This window comes from Rhinoderma darwinii, chromosome 10, assembly GCF_050947455.1.
Source record: "Rhinoderma darwinii isolate aRhiDar2 chromosome 10, aRhiDar2.hap1, whole genome shotgun sequence".
Taxonomy (NCBI): Eukaryota; Metazoa; Chordata; class Amphibia; order Anura; family Rhinodermatidae; genus Rhinoderma; species Rhinoderma darwinii.
The window spans coordinates 66,472,157-66,488,856 of NC_134696.1; the positions used below are offsets into that span (position 1 = coordinate 66,472,157).

General features: G+C 38.4%; 1 protein-coding gene across 2 annotated transcripts in view; it reads left to right on the top strand.

The window, feature by feature from the left end:
• LOC142662106 (C-Jun-amino-terminal kinase-interacting protein 3-like) overlaps positions 1-16,700 on the top strand; it is a 381,524-nt gene that overhangs the window by 302,079 nt on the left and 62,745 nt on the right. For both annotated transcript variants that reach the window (XM_075840017.1, XM_075840018.1), the window contains exons 17-19: positions 6,104-6,160; positions 14,638-14,785; positions 16,270-16,357. In XM_075840017.1, coding sequence (XP_075696132.1) covers positions 6,104-6,160; positions 14,638-14,785; positions 16,270-16,357 — 293 coding nt within the window. The remainder of the gene's footprint in view (positions 1-6,103; positions 6,161-14,637; positions 14,786-16,269; positions 16,358-16,700) is intronic.

Consider the following 16,700-nt stretch of genomic DNA (forward strand, 5'->3'; position numbering starts at 1 on the left):
AGCCTATTCTGAATGATGATATGTGTAGTCCCTGTGGGTCGAAATAACGGGAGGGAGATTAAATAATAAATTACTGATAGGGGTTTGTTATAAGTCTCCAAGTATTATAGTAGCAGCAGAAAATCTACTAATAAGGCCAATAGATTAAGCATCAAATCATAATGAAGTCATTATTATGGGGGACTTTACCTACCCCGAAGTAATTTGGGAAGCAGAAACCTCCAGATCCAACAAAGGAAACAGGTTTATGACAACAATAAAAGACAAATACGTTTCACAACTGGTGCAAGACCCAAAAAGAGGGGGGCACTTCTAGACCTAATTGTAACCAGTAGGCCAGACAGGATCTTAAAAGTACATGTTGGGGGTCACCTAGGTAATAGTAACTGCAACATAATAAGTTTTAATTTATACTTTAATAAGATGCTTAGTACAGTATGTACAAAAACAGCAAAATTCAGAAAGGTGAATCCTGTGTAAGATATTTACCTAACTAGAATTCGTACCCAGCGCTGCTCAGGTATAAAGTGTTGGTCTGTCTGTGTGTTTTTTGGACTTGTTCCAAGGGTGCCCAGGAGGCCAATCTATGCCCTAGTTTTTTTTATTACGGGAAAATTGCTAGAAGCCCTATATACCCTGGCAGTTACACACTGTTTATTTCATTTTTAACCTCCTAAATACCTATAGCTAAACTGGTAGGAGATGACAAAGCCTGTTGATAAACAACTTTGGCAGTTTTATTGGCAGATGCATAGACATAAAGATTTTTACTCAATCCAACTCTCAAACAGGCAACATACAATTGTCCATGGGAGAAACAATGGCAATTTCATAAATGGTTGGAGCATTGAACCTGCTTGGATGCTGGTCAAGAGGTGTCTTATTTGCTCTGATTACAACGTTATGATCTTCTTTGGGCAATTTTTCATTTGTTGCCTTAAACAGATTGACATAAGGATTATGCTGATGTAGCATCTCCTGTAATTTAAGTATTGTTTCCTTCTTGGTAGCTGGGAAATTTCCATGGCGGGCCATGATCATCACCCATGAAGTAGATCTGCAGGAATGTGTGTTCCTAATTCTCCTCTGGCAAAAGAGATCCAATGAGATATGATATCTTCCTTTGTATCTTAAATGTGGTCATGACACTACTCTCTCTGACTTCAGTTGCTCCAAATGAAGTCATGTGAAAGCAGTTGTTACAACTTTGGAATTTGCTAAGAAAATCTCTTGAATTAAAGAATATTTCCTGTAAGCGATGACTTGAGTGACTCCGGAGGAGTTGACATCAGTCTTGTATCTGTACCTTGCCTCTAGAGCAGCACATACCTAATGCCTCCTTGGAAGAATTTAAGGCACCACAGAAAGTGCATGTAATTTTCCATTTTGCCAATCACAAAGTATCTATGTTGGCCATAAGCTATGGTTGTATCATAATTGAAAGCAGCATCATGCATGAAGGCCCACTCGTTCGCACACTGAACAACATGATGCTTTCTTTCTGGCCTGTGTTTAAGCAGGAGTTTTTGCGCTTCTGAGAGCCACCTGTCTGATCTGTTGCTGAGAAAGTCATGCCCGAGTTTGCTGAGGAGTTTCAGCCACTCGAGCAACAGTATGATGCATTTGATCAGCTTGCATTCGGGCAAGCAAAAGTTTGCTGTGTAGTCTCTGCAGCTTGTGATGCAGCTTTTCTCCTGGCCACTGGAGACTTCCTGCTAATTGAGGGAGTTCTCTTTGGTGGCATTTTGAAAATTGAAGTTAACTTACTTTCTTTAGATCCTGAAGGTAGTGGCTGGCTTAGAAGCCAAGTGCAATACACTTTAGAAACATGAAATCATAAATCTCGTGGCTTTAAGTCTCCACTGGACTTTATTTTTCAAGACTTCTTAGTGTCTCCAAAGTGTCCCACTAAAGTAAGGAAATTTAACTGGCAGTTGCCGCCCCCTTCAAGTTTATGATTGAAAACTTTTTATGTGCCCAAAAAGCATAAGATGTAATAGGCAATTATTTATCTAAACTGGTGTAAAAAAAAATGAGGCAGTTGTCCTTAGCAACCAATCAGATTCTCGCTCTCATCTTTCCAAGGCGCCTTTCAAAATTAAAGTAGTAATCTGATTGGTTGCTATGGGCAACTGCACCACTTTACCTTCCCATCTAGGATTATCTAGTATAGTGCACTACCTGCTACTGCCAGATAAAAAAATCTATGCTACAAAAGCGAATGTCTGTATTCGCTTTTATAGTATTGGATCATTATCCTGTTATAATGGCTGATAATCGAGAACAACGGCAAGGTTGGAACCATTACGAAAACCTTCCCGTACACCCTATGTGCCAAATTTGGGGTCAAATGGTTCAGGCGTTTGGATATCTACAGAGGACAGACAAACAGACATTCGATTTCATAGTATAGATGGGAATAAACGAGTTTAAAACAGGAGGAAACCAATGTGGTTAAATAAAACAGTAAGGGGGCAAATAATGATAAAATGGAAGCGTTTAAACTGCTATAGCAAGACGACGGTGACGAGTTATTAAATAGATATAAAGAAAAGAATAAGTTCTGTAAAAGACCAAATAAAGTCATCAAAGATTGAAACAGGGAGACTCATTGCCAAAGAAAGCAGAAATAACCTAATAATATTTTCCAAATTCTTAATGAAAGAGAATTTGAATTTGTTGGCCCTCTCAGAAGTAATCTGGGTGTAATGGTGGAGGAGGGCGAGAAAAAGTAAAATCTATTTAATGCCTTTCTTACTGTATTTACACATAAAAATCCAATGACAGACGACATGATTAACCCCTTCTCGCTGTGGCCAATTTTGACCTTCCTATATTTATTTGTGAGAAACACCAAAATTTTGAGAAAATTTTCTAAAATTAGCATTTTTCGAAATTTAAATGTATCTGCTTGTAAAATTGATAGTAATACCACACAAGGCTTAGAACTTTAGCAGCAATTTCTCACATTTTCAAAAAAAATTCAAAAGGCTATTTTTTCATGGACCAGTTCAGTTCTGAAGTGGTTTTGAGGGCCCTATATATTAGAAATCCCACATAAATTACCCAATTTTAAAAACTGCACCCTTCAAAGTATTCAAAATAGCATTTAGGAGGTTTCGTAATCTTTTAGGCGTTTCAGAAGAATTAAAGCAATGTAGAGATGAAATTTACAAATTTCATTTTTTTTACCGAAATTCATTTTTAATTAATTTTTTCTGTAACACAGAAGATTTTACAAGAGAAACGCAACTCAATATTTATTGCCCAATTTCTGCAGTTTTTAGAAATATCCCACATGTGGCCCTAGTGTGCTAATGGACTGAAACACTGACCTCAGAAGCAAAGGAGCACCTGGTGGATTTTGGGGGCTTCTTTTTATTAGATTATATTTTAGGCACCATTTCTTGTTTGAGGAAGTCTTGCGATGCCAAAACAAAGGAAACTCCCCAAAAAAGAAACCATTTTGGAAACTACACCCCCACAAGGAATTCATCCCAGGGGTGTAGTGAGCATTTTGAATTTGCACGTGAAAATATATATTTTTTTAATCTTTCCAATAAGATGTTGTTTTAGCTAAAAAAAATTAAAAAAAAACAATTTCCACAAGGAATAAAGAAGAAAAGAAAAAACTTCTCCAAAGTATGTAAATACCCCTTATGTTGTCGTAAACCGCTATTTGGGCACGCGGCAAGGCTTAGAAGAGAAGGCGCGCTATTTGGCTTTTGGCTTTTACAGCACAGCAAGCGTAATCTCGTTTTAAATGACCGTTTACAGCGTAATCTTGCGAGATTACGCTTGCTGTGCTGTAAATTTCACACAAACGTTACCGAAGTGTCAGGATTCTGATTAGACATCAGGTCCTGATTGGTAGTGATGTCTATTAACTCTCAGGACACTTGAGTAACTTTAATATGTGAGTAAGTGACTGCACATAGTGATCTAGTAAGAACACTATGTGCTGTGTAAATGAATAGAGAGAAGTGTATGACGCTGATTGGGGGGGGGCTCTGATACCTACAAATGTTTAATCTAATATGTGCCTCCGTTGCTCTCCACATATGTTAGGTGTTTGACTCTTGAATACAATATACACACGTGGTTTAATATGCACAGTCTGTTCTAACCTAAACGGAGGTGATGTTATTCATTTTAATCAATCAGTGTAGTCAGTCTTTTTGCTCTATAGTAGCACAATAAAACGTATTTATTTATTTGTTCATTTACCTAGTTATTGGCAGTTGGAATTAAAGGAATTATTCTGCTGGTAGCTGTTTTTTGTAAATATATGATGCTGATTGATCACTGATTGGTCAGCGTCATACACTTCTCTCCACAACGCTCACTTGGTCAAAAAGTAAAACACGCCCAGTTGTCCATTAAGAAAGGCAATAACATAAAGCGTCAAAAATTATTGTTTTTTCAAATAAACACTGCTGTAATCTACATTACACCGCCGATCACATTATGTAGGAGATGGGCTACTTATAATGTGGTGATAGAGACTCTTTAAGGGAACATTTCCTAACAGTTAATTAGTAACTATTTTTGTGTGGTATAACTATCTGACTTTTAAGTATGGATGTTGACCTTAATTTCAGACTAGCCTGTGGGAGTGATCTGGCTGTAAGTGGTGCTTTCAGTCTCTTGGATATAGCATATAGAGTAAAGGAACACTGATCAATTCAGTAGTTTTAGACACATAAAATTATATTGTGTTTTCAAAGTCAAAAATTGACAAAACATGTGCAAAAATTGTCAAGGAAGATACAAACCTAACCTGAATATTTCCAGGACTCTAGCTCCTGACGGGTGATACAAACTATCTATACTTGCCAATTTTTGCACGTTTAGTCAATTTTTGACTTTGAAAACACAATACAATTTTACATGTCTAAAACTACTGCATTGTTCAGTGCTCCATTACTCTATAACTACCTGTCTTACAAGCAGATACATTCATATTCTCACAATTTTTGTGTTTTTCACAAATAAACACTGAACGTATCGACCAAAGTTTACCTCTAAGTTAAAGTACAATGTGTCACGAGAAAACAGTCTCAGAATCGCTTAGATAGGTAAAAGCATTCCAAAACTATTACCACATAAAGTGACACATGTCCCATATTGAAAAATGAGGTTCTGTCGGAAAGGTCAAAACTGGCAGCAGCGGAAGGGGTTAAAAACCACATGAAAATTTTTTTTTTGCCATTTTTAAAAACTTTATGGGTTTTTCATTTGATTCTAATCTTTGTTGTCCTGGCCGGTGCATTTACCCCAAGGTTCCACCCTCCCCAGGTTCAACTCGATGTTTTGGGTTTTTTTTTTAAAACATTTTTTTGCAAATTTGTTTTCAAAATCCCTTGAAATGAGAATAAGGGCCTGTTCACATCAGCGTTGGCTTTTCGTTCCGGGGTTCTGTCGGAGGCTTCCTTGGTGTGAACCCCGCAACGGAAAGTCAAACTGAAACCACAGCTTCCGTTTCCGTCACCATTGATATCAATAGTGACGGAAACATTGCTAATGATTTCCGTTCGTTACCATTCCGGAAGGTTCCCGTTTTTCCGACGGAATCAATAGCGCAGTCGACTGCGCTATTGTTTCCGTCATTAAAATGGAAACCTGCCGGAATGGTGAGGAACGGAAACTATTAGCAATGTTTCCGTCACCATTGATATCAATGGTGACGGAAGCTGTGGTTTCAGTTTGCATTTCCATTGCGGGGTTCACTCGACGGAAGCCTCCGACGCAACCCCGGAACGGAAAGCCAACGCTGATGTGAACAGGCCCTAAGTGAAAATTGGGATTAAAAGGGGAAATACAGTTATTGATCTTCAAATATCATATATGCATGTGACATTTGCTACAGATTTCCAAAAGAAAAGTTCAATTGTTTTGAATGACCTTTTCTTAGATTGTTGTGTCAAATTCTAAGTAACCAGAAACTCTGAGCACTACCAAAAGACTTTGAGTGCTTAATAGAGTCATGTCTTTATGGAAATCAGTTGTGCTACAGTTGTTTTGTTTTTAATGTGTTTATTTTAGTTCATATTCTGTACTTGAATATAAACTAACAATACCTTTTTACATTTTATTTTTACAGCTGTGGTGTGCAACCGGATCATCGACAACAGACTTGATGAACAAAATAAGTGAAGATGTAATTATACTTTTTGATCATGTTAAATGTTACTATTGTGAAGAGCCATTAACAAGTCTAGATATTATGTTTCTATTTGTAACTTCTGAATACAGAAAATAATTGTTTTTTAAAGTACTCTACAAATAAGCCTGGAAAGATTTGTACAACGTCCCATTCATCACTATTTCTACTGGTACCAATGTCTCCCTGCCAAGTGACATAGCATGGGACTTCCAAATCTACTATGCCTCACTCTACCAACTGTCCCTGCATGCTTCACCTTCCCCTAGTAGATTGCAGATTATGTATTTTGTCTTAACTACAATGTCCCTCGCCCCCCCCCCTCAATCGTTGTTCCACCTTAGAAGCTTCAATTACTGCTGAAGAGCTTATTAGAGCTACTCAATCAGAAAAGGTGATGGGTCCAGATGGACTCCCAGTGAACTACTATAAGATCTTCTTGACCCGGTTGGCATGTCCCACTTTTACAGCTTTCAATTCACTCTTCCCGGCAGCCCATTTGCCACCAGACGTTTTGAGGGCTCAAATGGCATTTATCTCTAAAGAAGGCAAAGACTTGACAGCATGTGCAATTTATTCATTATTGATTTTATGTCAAATCGCCTCTCTCTCCTTTTGCCTGATGTTATACACCTAGGCCAGACAGGCTTCATCCCTACCAAGGAGGTGATGGATAACACCACTTTGGCCCTTAGTCTCATATATTGGGACACATACCCTTCCCATCCAAGCTGGTCCTTTCTTTTTCAGACCTTGGGACATCTGGGATTGGGTCCTTATATGTTTGCTTGGTTTTGCACACTTTGTACGACCTTCTAAGCCTTGGTCAACGTAAATGGCACGTAATCAACTCTCTTCAACATTAGGAACATTTTCCTCACAACTTCACTTGTTTCCACCCCTAATATTACAAAGTAATTCTGTAATTATAGTGCCCTTTCAAATTCTTAAATTAATTTTTAGAAGTCTGAAGCCCCGGCTCTGAACATGCCAGAATCACAAACTCGTACTAGCTACCTTCTCTTTTATTTGTTCCTAAATTTATGTTTGTGAGGAGTTAATTGGCCTTATGTGCTGTATACATTAATTTTTTTTAAGTAAACAGCCTACATTTATCATTCAGTTTACACCTAATTTTGGCACAAATTGCACAGATTAACCACTACACATTGCTGATCTGGCTATACGTCGCTGCAGCCGACACACCGTGCTGCAGTGATGTTAATTAAAGGAAATCAGCAAAGTACAGAATGTACCTATGTGGGAATGCTCATCGCCAGCTCCGAGGTGCAGGGATATGGTTAGGTACTTCCCCTGTCATAACGGAACCAATTGGTTCCATTATAACCACTGTGACCATCATAAATTAACTATTTATGATGATCATAGTGATGTGAATACTTCTTTTGAAGCGCGATGTAATCGCCAAGTCAGAAGCAGTTCACTGCCAACTCCTCCATGCAGGGCTGATGTCAGAGACTTCTCCTGTGATAACGGAACCAAATAATTATATTATCACCATGGTGACCATCATAAATGAACTATTTTTGATGATCACAGTGCAGTCAGTAGATGCTGCTCCCCCTGCCAGCCCCACTCCCATTTTTTCCCCTCACCTTCTGCCTAGAGATCTGCTCTTCCCCTCCCTTTCTGCTGACCCTCCCCAGTGATAACTGAACCAGTAGGTTCCGTTTGCAGCCATGTGACCAGCATGATTCACCGAATCATGATGGTCACAGAAAAGTTTGTTTTGCAAACAAACTTTTGGCGCTGTTGAATCTCTCTGCCTCCTTCACTTTCTTGTCACAATGATTTTGCTGGGGAGAGAGAAGGAACAGATTGTGACCGCAGCCTGAAATACTGTTACTGTGAAGCAAAAAAAACACATATACATGTGTGTACATATACACTGTATATATACACTATACATGGACATTTATATACTCTATCTAAATATACAATTTAATACATTGTCTCCACCCTGTTCCACTTTTTCCAATATATACCTTAATGAATACCCTGGGATGTCTATTTTCCTGGTTGGTGGATTTTTCTGACATATTTAGATGTTTTACCACAACCAGTCAACTGCAAAACCACTAAGGAGCCGTAAAATAAGACATGCAAAAAATGCACATTGAAGAAGAAAAGGTGTGATTTTGCATCTGGACAAAATTAAAAACCCCAGAAGTGGGTTATGTGCACAAGTGGGGTGTCAATTTACTCGGGAGTTGTCGTACAAGTATTAGGTTGATATCACAAATTAGCATATAATGTGTACAAAAAAAATTCAGATGAAACAACACCAAGTTGTAAGAATTTATTTTTGTTCTTTTTTTTGCAAAAAGCACTTATTTTCCAATATATACCTTAATGTATACCCTGGGATGTCTATTTTCCTCGTTGGTCGATTTTTTGGACAGATTCAGATGTTTTACTGCCACTGAGGGGTCATAAAATAAGCCATGCAAAAAATGCATTTGAAAAACAGAAATGTACATGCTGAATATCAACCATATTATACCTGTTTTTTTTCTGCCTTAGACAAAAGTAGCAAAGTGTTAATTTTTTTTTCACATTTTACACGATTTGCCTACTTTTAATGGAAAAAAGTATTCAGTGTCTATGGCAAATAAGGCTACTTATTTCAAGCCTTATATGTCCTGAAAAAGCTTGGTAAAAATTGGTAAAAATTGTTTTGAGGTAGAGGTATGAATGCTGTTAAAAAAATATTGGCATTTGGGGGGCGGAGCTAGCACTGAGACTGCATGGACATGTCTCACTGAGCTCCGTACATCTAGCGACCCACAGAAGCTTACGATCGCGGAACAGAGCTCCTAATGGTCAAGATTGGAGGCAGTAAAGCTACAGAAGCATCGGAGACCACTGCCCCAGCTCCCTCACAAGCTAAAGTGGAGAAGTTCTTTGAGAAGAAATCTACTTCTCTCCCGTCACAGAATCCCAAGATGGCACCGTCTTCCCGCCGACAGAGGAGACGAGAGTGCAGATGCCTCTGACACTGAAAGTGAAGCAACAGGCATATCGGCTGCTGGAGACTTACCCTTAACAATACATTTCTTCAAGCCGGTACTCTCAAAAACTTTAGAACCAACTGTAAAAGATATAGCTGAAATTAAACAGGATATTAAGCAAATCGGCCACAGGGTGGAAACCATGGAAAATACACAGGTGGCAATTCTGGATTTTAACGCAGCTACTGTACAACATTTTTCCTCTTGTCAGACTACATTTAACACCATTTTTAGATCACTAGAAGATCAGGAAAATCGTAGCCGCAGAAATAACCTGCGTTTTCGTGGTGTTCCGGAATCTGTGCCATTTTGTCTATTTCTCACTCCATTCTGGGAGATGCTTATTCAGATGATGAGATTGTCATTGAAAGAGCTCACAGGGCTTTGCGCCCGAAACCCAAGGTGAACGAGCCACCTAGTGACATAATTTGTCGCTATCTTAACTTTAAGGTGAAATATAAGATTATTTTCAAGTTCAGAGGAGCTGCTCCATTTCTATTTAAAGATACAGTAATCTCAATTCATCAGGATTTAGCTGCTATCACACTACAGAAGCGGCGGAAGCTTAAACCACTTACTGATCTTCTACGGAACAAGACAATTCTCTATAGCTGGACTTTTCCTTTTGGACTTTCTTTCTCAGCTGAAGGTCGTCGATTTACCATTTCCTTGGTCGGAGATCTTGCGGAGGTCTATGATTGTCTTGGGAATGCTCCATTACAAATTGTGGACTGGGTCCTTGTTACTGATCTCGCTTCTCTTCCTCAAGTTACACAGACCACTCCGTGGAGACGAAATCCTGCTTTCAAAGCGCCAAAACATAAGAAGAAATCAGGTCGTATGACTCCTAGGAGATTACTGGAAGAAAATTATTGATATACTGAGATTTTCTGCGTTTTCCTTGATAAGGAACTGCTAATGTCCACTGGCTTTTTGCATATTGTTTATGTAAAGTTTATTTTCTCATTTACTTGGTATGACATAACTTGTTAGTAATTTGATCCTTCATCTTCACTTTCTGTTATATATGCTATTTATCTGTATAACTGCCTTCAGGTTGCCCTTAGAGAGTCTTCAGCTTTTGGGTTTGGAACCTCTTTAAATGATATTACCCCCCCCACACACACACCTTATTGTTCTTTATTTGTGTTACCGCTTTAAATATTGTCACGTCTACGGAAATGGATAAAAGATCCATGCGATCATATGACGGAATATGGTCTGCTCTACTGTTGTTTCTACAGTTTTATATGCTACATCTCAGATATGTTTCTCTGTTTTCTGTACATGTGTACTTATACTTTTTTGTATTTACTGGTAACGGTTTATTATTTTGTCATATCAATGAATCTAGAAGGGAATTACTGTAGAGTCTTACTTCTTGGTAATTTTTCTATGCCTATCTCTTTAAGTCTATTCTTACATTCCTCTCATGGCTTCTTTAAAGGTTGTTTCTTACAATGTTAGAGGATTTAACTCCCCTTCTAAGAGATGTCAAATCTTTTCATTACTCAAGGAAGCTTCATGTGATGTCGTACTATTGCAGCAGACATGGCGGTTGAACGATTCTATACTTGGCTCTAATGCTGTCAAGGATGATTTTAAATGTAAATTGACTGACTTTTTTCAATTTAATGAAACCCCAGAAGTCTCCCCTGATGTGGTTTTGGATGCCTATAAGGCATTTATTCGTGGCCAATGCATTAGCTAAATCATTTCCCTAACTTATGCTTTTCAAATGTTCCTGTGTAGCATCATTGCGGGCTTACACATTCTGCTTCTAGAGGAGTGAGTATAGGCTTTCGTCGCAATTGTCCTTTTAAATATTTATCTCATCTCCAGGATGCGGAAGGCAGATATTTATTTTTGAAGAGAACTGTTGGTAATCAGACGTTTACCTTCGCAAATTTATACGCCCCGAACTCTGGTCAAATTGATTGGTTTGTTTCCACATTTGCTTTGTTAGACTCATTTAAAGAAGGTTTGGTTTTCATAGGTGGAGATTTCAACTTGTCCATTGATCCACTGGTTGACCCCTTTCCAAAAAGTCTCTTATGGAGACTCTTATGCAAGCAATTCGATTAGATACTGAAATTAGGGGGATACACGTGGGGAATAGAACCCATAAGGTTGCGACTTACGCTGATGATATGTTACCCATGGTTACCAATCCAGAGATTGCGCTCCCCAAAATTCAGCATATATTTGACTCCTTTAGTACTTTTTCTAATTTTAAAATTAATAAAGGGAAATCTCAAGCTTTGGGGTTTTCTATGTCAGAGGCCCGTAAAAAGAAGTTGGCAGATGGCTCTGGATATAACTGGACCTCTACTTATATAACTTTTCTAGGTATTAAGGTCGGGGGTAATTTAGACCATTTGTTTTCCCTGAATTATGCCCCTTTCTTGCTTCTATACCAGCCCAGTTGAGATAGTTTGACATACCTTTTCTCTCATGGTTTGGCAGGAAGAATTTTTTGATGTCATTTATTCTCCCTAAGCCTACATATCTTATGCAGGTTTTACCGCTGCCGCTCACCAGGGCCTTTTTTCACGGACATCAATAGATTGTTTAATTTATATGGCAGAACAAAAAAGCTAGAATAGCTAGAGACATCCTGACCAGATAGAAATCCTGTGGTGGTATAGGTTTACCTGATCCAGAAAAATACTACCAGGCCATACATTTGTCAAGGATCATAGATTGGATTCATGTTCCTGCTTACAAATTGTGGATATCAGTAGAAGACGCCCTTTCTACGACTCCTCTACGCACACTGATATTGTATAATAAGGAGACTGTAGAGGAAGCTAAGTTGTATAATCCAATGACGTTGGCAACATGAAAATTTCTCTTCAGGTTCTGCTAGTTGTTCGGTGCCATCCCTTCTGTTACAAGTTGGAGATCTCTTGGGTCTTGCTCCAATGGCATTGAAGGAAAGAATTCCTGGTTCACTTGCCTCTTCTTGCTGTCTGTTGACTCAGCTATTTGATATCTCAGGATGTGTCAGAGATGACAGTTCCATGGCTTCTATGCCAGGATTTCCCATCCTCCACTCTCCTTTGCTCTCATTTCTTAAATTAAAGCTTAAATCTCTTGGCCAATATTTTATAGGTCCTAGACCTTTACAATGGTTTGACAGACTATTGTCTCAAAAGACACCGCTCATTAAACCAATTTCATTATTATATAAAAATCTCATATTTGTTGATTCTTCCTCTTCTCCATATTTTGTTAGATTATGGGAGAGAGATCTTAATCGAGCTTAATAAGGCGATGTTAGCTTCACATACAATATCCAAATGTGTTAGAATACAGTAAAATGGTTATAAAATTTGATCACGTTGGTATAAAACTCCGGATGTAACCTCCTATATACACGCCTACACACACTGATGTTTGCTGGCGTTGGAACAAGGAAAGGGGAACCTTTTTTCATATTTGGTGGTCTTGTGAAGTAATCATAAAATGGTGGAAGGATATCTTTGAACAATGTAATTTTATTTGCGATACTACTATCCTAGCTTCCCCAGACTTGGCTCTTTTGCTACTCACTCCTACTAATATTAAGGTTATCCCATCCAAACTTTTTAGGATTCTACTAATTGCTGCTAGGTTTTTGATTCCGTCTTACTGGCTGTCTGCTTCTATAGAGCACTGGATTACGAAAGTGGATCAAATTTATCGTTTTGTGGAAATTTCTCATTGGGAGAGCTATTCCAGGGATGCTTTCTTGAAAATATGGCTGCCTTGAAAGCAATATAGAAATTTTGAGTATACTCGACTCTCTTCAACCTTTATCATCTTAAGTGATTGTTCCTTCTACAGGCACTTTTACTGCGATGTTGACATTTTATGTACTTTCATTGTGACTGACCGTCTGTGATCCTCCTTGCTCTGTACAATTTTCATTGTATCTGCTCGACTACACATGTACTTTCTTTGATTTTTCTTGTTTATATTTATTTGTTTTATTACAATAATAGAAAAAAATATTGGCATTTAAAGTAATGCATACCAAACATGCAAGATTTGGAATGAGCATTGGTCCTAAAAGGGTTAAAAAGTCACATCTATATTGCAACAAATTTGTAAAAAAAAAATTGACTGGTGTCTTCTGTCTCTTAAAAAATGTACATTTCGACTTATTTTATCAAAGGCAAATTTAAAAAAAATACACAAATGAATGGTGCAGATGTATGTATGCTCATAGCAGACTTCAAAATAAATTTACAGACACCTCAAAATGCATCAGATTTATGAATTTATTTGAATAAATTAGGCACAATTCTCACCAACTTCCCCCGATTTTATTGGTTCAAAATACCTCCTTATTAATACATTTGGGCCAATGTATTTTATTGTATTTAATTTTTTTATTTTTAGCTTTTACAGCACTACACATGGAATCAATGTAGTAAACCATAGCAAGATTTGTCATTTAGTCCACCTTGCAGTACATTTGTCATAAAATGTAAGTGCGAGATTGCAACACAACATCTGATAGATAAAGAGCATCCACAAATGTTCAGTGTTAGCATCGTCCATAGCAGTCACTGTTTTTTACCGTTACAATCAATATTGTATCATAAAATATTCTTCTATTCAATTAAATAAGTTCTTTCACTTTTTTTTTTTTTTAGAGTCATTTTGAAAAAATGTGCTTAGGAGTGAATAATTCTTAATGAGTCTAAAGGCTGGAGTTTCAATGATGTTTTAACCAATCATATTGACAGACTAATCAGCTGTTAAAGGGGTTTTCTACGTTCTGACAACTGATGGCCTATTCACTGGATAGGTTATCAGTATATGATCGGTGCATGTCCGACACCCGGACCTTGCACCAATCCGCCACTCCGGCTGCCTCCGGGCACCGGACAATATTGCCGGAAGCAGATGGCTCCGGTCAAAGAATAACGGCCGAGCTGCAGTATTGCAGCTCGGCTCCTATTCAAGTGAAAATAGGAGCCGAGCTGCAGTTCTGACAAATGGCCGCTATGTAGTTGTCGGAGCCATCTGCTTCCGGCTCCAACTACTGTATACCGTTCCAAACATCCGGTGCACGGAGGCAGCCGGAGTGGCGGATCGGTGTTGGGTCCGGGGTCTCGGACACTCATCGATCATATACTGATGACTCATCACTAGTGGAGGATAATACTAAATAATTTCATGTAAGCAGGAACCCCTAAGGACTATTTCTCAGCAGCCATTTTGATACATAGATGTAAATCGGAAGATAACTGTATGAGACTATGAAGACAATATGCTCCATAGTGCATAATATATTTATAAAATCTTCCTAACATGGTTTGTGAAAAAAAAAACTAGAAAAAGTGTATATATGTGACAGATACTATGATGTGGTTGACAGAATTGTTAATTTTTCGTGTACTGATATTCATTAATTGAACAAGAGTCCATGTTTTCTTCTTTTATGCACAGGGTAAGCACTTGAATAGTTTAGCGTGGATCTGTTCAGGTACCCATTCTGTCAGCGAGATTATGGTGATAGATGCAAGTTCTTCAAACCATGTTATGGATCAGTTTGAGATTCCCAATGCCCATGTCCTGTGCGTGACCTATGTGCCAGGTACTACTTCTTTTTATTGGTGATACAAATTCTTGTTGCTGTTTTTCCTACTTAAAAAGTAAGTCACTCCAGAACGTCTTTAAGATGAAGTGTGTCATTAGTGCCCCTGACTCTTCAAATAGTTGATCTGGAATAGCTGAGGTGTGTATGGTCAGATTTTGCAGGGATGCAGTACTGTAGAATACACACTGCAGCTGCTGTAGAGCCTCTTTGTTAAATGAAAGGGAAAGTTGCAGGTCAGTCAGTAACACAAATTTGCTTATTCCTCTTGAAAAATAACGTTTTTTTCAGTAGCTGGAGTTTTTATTATACAGTGCTTTGCCCAAGCTGCAGAAGCAGCACTGCAGCAATATTTTCCTGTGTCACAGGGTCAACATAAGGATGTGTCTGCCCCCAGCTAATGCCATCCAAAGTGTCACCAGGCAGTGCCTCCGAAGCAGGACCAGCCACAGAGATCCTTACTTCCACCAGGCTCCCTCAATGCTTTGATCATGTAGGCTTTCTATGTAAACCGTCAGTTACCAAATACACAGTACTGAATCACTTTAATATCTTAATTATTAAAATTAGTTTTTAAAACACAAGAATAGAACCCTTTATTGTATTTTTCAGCAATCTAAAGATAGTGAGCGAAATTTATCAACATTTCTGTGTCTTTCTGGCATAGAAAAGTCGCAAAGGGGCCCAAAAGTCACAATTTGGCGTGCAAATTGCCACTTTTGCCCTTTTTCGCCACCCTTGCCACTTCTGTTGATGGAGTAGGGCTTCTTAAAAGGGGGCAGAGCAACACTCTCCTGACAAATTTATCATAGTTTACGTCAGGAAGCTGGCATAAATTATAGTGGAAGTCTACGCCGGCTCCTAGCTGTGTCAGTCTATGGGGTGTAGCAAGGTAGAGGCACTTGCCAAGCTCCATAGTGCTGCACTGCATATAAGGCCCTGACGCTGCTTTGCGTCGGGACGTTATATGAGCCCCGCAGGCAGAGGGGAGAAGGGGAGCGGTGAGGAGAGTATGCTTCTTTTTTATTTTATGGCCAATGTGAAGGGGAGAATGGATCCACACGACTGCGGTCATTGCTAAATATTTGTGGCACGCAGTCAGTCAAAAGTTGCAATGCATTTATCGAGAGGGGTTTGCATAAATTTACGCCAAATTTATTTCTATTAGGACTGGCATAGGAAACACCAGTCATTGTAAATTCCCCCCATTGTATTTTATTTGCACTAAGCATTTCTACTATACCTGTGTACAATCAAATTGTTTGATTTCACATGAAGCCGATTCACCTCCAAGTTTTGTTTTTGTGGATGGAGGAATTAAAATAACGGTATCATTCACAGTTTACATTGACTGGCAACAAATCAGTGGCCCTAGAATTGCTGAGTGACAAAGTTAACCAGTAGTAGTTATCGTCAATATAGGTTATTTATTTTGCATTTTAAAACTATCTGGAATATGATTACAGCTGAAATATGCTTTATAGCCCACAGATTGAATTGTTTAGAAGAACAAGAAACCTGCAAAGATGTTAACAGAGATTCCACCATCTGGCTGGGGACACAGGAAGGAAGGTTATGTGAAACCCATTCTACCTATTTTGTCTGTTGTGTACACGTAGTAATTACATTTTTTTAATTAAGAATCAAGTTTATATTTGTCTCAAGATATTTGTCAAATCTTCTTGACTACTCTGTCAAAATGAAAAATCTAGTTACGATGGTCATCTGATGCGTTACAGAAACAGTTAAAAGAGATGGTGTTTGTCTAGAATTGTGACTAATGACTCGTTCACATCTGTGTTGGAGGTTCCGTTAGGTAAACCCTATGGGAAATTGTAGCCGATTAGCCTCGTGTTGAAAATAGTCCTTCATGAACTTCAGATGCACAATGCATCAAAACGTCGATACTGTTTTG